Here is a 2,607-nt window from a genome sequence, read left to right on the forward strand (position 1 = left end):
AATTTCAAAACAATTTCCATCCTGCAAAACTCGAACGGGTATAGGTATCAGGGACAGTGCATCCGTCTCCGTAACTCCTTCGAATAAAGACATGGGAGCCTTCATTCACATCGACAACTACTGTACCAGAGCCTTGGTCGTTATCTCTAGTAGAGATAATCCAGCTTTTTGTAACTCCGTCAACAACTATGTCTGTTATGAACCAGTCATCGTAATGGGAAGTCATAGTCCACGTAAACACGTATGTTCCACTAACTGGCACGGTGTATATTCCGTCATAGGTCTCATATCCGCCTCCATAGTCCAATCCTTCATTGTTGAATATGACGATTTCTTTGTCCCGGAAGCAATGCGTAGAAGTAAGGTAAACGTAGAATGCGATGTTCATTGTTTCCCCTGCACATAATTAAATATAAGCTTAGAATTGATTCCATGGGTCGCGGATGCCCCACATACTGCACCATCTTCTAGATAGCAAAGATTTTAGTACCGACAATATTCACATAAGGTATGTTCGACTAAAAGTTGTTTGAAGCAAATTGTATGGTGTGCGAAGAGGTCGACATGGGAGGTGTCTACAAAAATAACCTATACAATGAATACAACAAATGCCTATAATGGACAAAACAAAGATCAGTGCTAACATTTTATCATTTATAAGCATTTACTGCGCTGCAGAAACACACAAAAAGTGGTTTCCGTTCTATGTATTATAAGAACAGGTGGACTTAAATTTTATTTTGTCTGACTGAAGACATCCATTTACAAGGTTCTTCACATGTGCAACTTTGAACCCATTCCTTCAAAGAGCATGAGAAGTTGAACACACAAAATTTTTAAAGGACCATAACACTAGGCAAAATAGTCACAGTTCATAGTTTATTTTCATATTCAGATAAGGATGTGTATCTAAGCAACTGTAAATTAATTCCTTTAAAAAGTGTATGAGGGGTTGTTGAACACACCAAATTTCTTTATTATGTTTTTTTTTCTTGTGAAATTAAGAAAGGGCAATAATTCAAGAAAAAAATCTCCACAGAAAAAAAGTCCATTATTTATGATCATCTTCATATCAAGGGTCTTCATCTGTGAAACATTCAAGTATATCCTTTCAATAGTGTTGGAGGAGTTTGACACACAAGATTTTTCTCTATATTCTACACTGCGTTAAAAATAGTCACAGCTTGTAAAAGTAAAATCAGGCTAAATAGTGTGGGATGAGTTGGACAAAACAAGATTTCGGGACGTACGGACAGCAGCAACGCTATATGCCTCACATAAATGAGGGAGCATAAATGAAAACACGAACTTGAAAACGCTAATTTCTAACTGGTCATCGCGGAGAAACTTCACTGTGCCTTTTATTTTATTTATTTTATTTAACGTTTCAGGATTGAAAGACATTAAACTTGACCTCACGCACGCACGCACGCACACACACACACACACACACACAATAATAATAATAAAAAAACAGACAAGAATTTAATATAGTCAGCTCTTTGTCTGGAAAATGTGACTTAATCGAACTATACCAATATAATTACGAAATTACGAAATGGCAAATGCTTTTTGAAGACAGTAAATTAGATTTTTGCATAATTTTCCGCTAGAAATATCAACAGCTTTGATAAATTAAAATTAATGGAATATTAAATAGTATCATTTTTATTAGTTATCACTATAATGTATTTCCGGTACAGATTTAGTTTTGAAAGAAAACATCTACATTGTATTTTGATATGCATGTTTTGTGGTACATTAACTAAACTTTCAAAGTAATCTCTATATAAAAATATAGAAAATATGAGTGCAATTTGAACATTCAGCATTCAGATGTCTCAGCAATGTAATAAAATGTTAATATTGAATTAGTTTGTATTGAAATAGAAATCCACACCATTCTGCACATTGTCATGATGTGTCATATTTTGTTATTTAATTTTTCTAAACCTGGAAGTAACCAATTAGAAACTGTATTAAGTATGGTAGGTAATATATTTTACGGCACTAACCAAGAAACTTGTACATACATGTAGACCTCGTTCAAAAATTAATAAATGAATATGATACCTACGTTTAACAATTTCGTTTTGGCTTCGTTGGAATGAACGAGGGTTAATGCTGCCAGTATTTTGCTGCTTCAGTCTGTGCGCTGCCTTATCGCTCTTTAATTTCAATCTTTGTCTTCTATCTGTTTCATTCCTAAGTGAAGGAATCGTCAGGTCATCATCCGGTGTTTCCGCGATGTGGTCCGGATCTTCTGTAATCTTCCTTATATAAGCTTCCAGAATTTCCACTCGGGTTTGAAGATTATTGTTTTCTTTCTTGACATCTTCATTAATTGCCATTTGGTTCCGAATAACGTTCTCATGTTTGGCAATCACCTCGTTTTGATGTTTTACCACGCGCTCTAACTCAGCCAGACGTTCTTCTACCGACACAGCATCCGTCCCGAACATTAAAAAAACGCATAGCATAAAACGTTTTTCCATGTTCACACTATGAAAAGATATTGCTTGTAAATTTTTTTTCAATATATGGAACACGATAAGCAGTATCACATGAAATGTATAAATATTACATAGCACAGTTATCTAATCGGCT

The 2,607-nt window shown here is 34.9% G+C and overlaps 1 protein-coding gene across 1 annotated transcript; it reads right to left on the minus strand.

Annotated features, from left to right (window-relative positions):
• On the minus strand, positions 1-2,607 carry LOC123550223 (uncharacterized). The gene is made up of 2 exons (XM_045338654.2): positions 2,078-2,607; positions 1-396 (listed from the first exon to the last, which is right to left on the minus strand). Exons 1-2 carry the CDS (start codon positions 2,493-2,495, stop codon positions 5-7), a joined length of 810 nt encoding a protein of 269 aa, XP_045194589.2. The 5' UTR covers positions 2,496-2,607; the 3' UTR covers positions 1-4.

The sequence above is a fragment of the Mercenaria mercenaria genome, chromosome 6, assembly GCF_021730395.1.
Source record: "Mercenaria mercenaria strain notata chromosome 6, MADL_Memer_1, whole genome shotgun sequence".
Taxonomy (NCBI): domain Eukaryota; kingdom Metazoa; phylum Mollusca; class Bivalvia; order Venerida; family Veneridae; genus Mercenaria; species Mercenaria mercenaria.

Bases quoted from the DNA above. Each gene is read 5' to 3' on its own strand.
- LOC123550223 (XM_045338654.2), bottom strand. From the start codon at position 2,495: ATGGAAAAACGTTTTATGCTATGCGTTTTTTTAATGTTCGGGACGGAT. The intron at 397-2,077 runs GTAGGTATCATA...AATTATGTGCAG, and splicing joins CCAAAACGAAATTGTTAAAC to GGGAAACAATGAACATCGCA.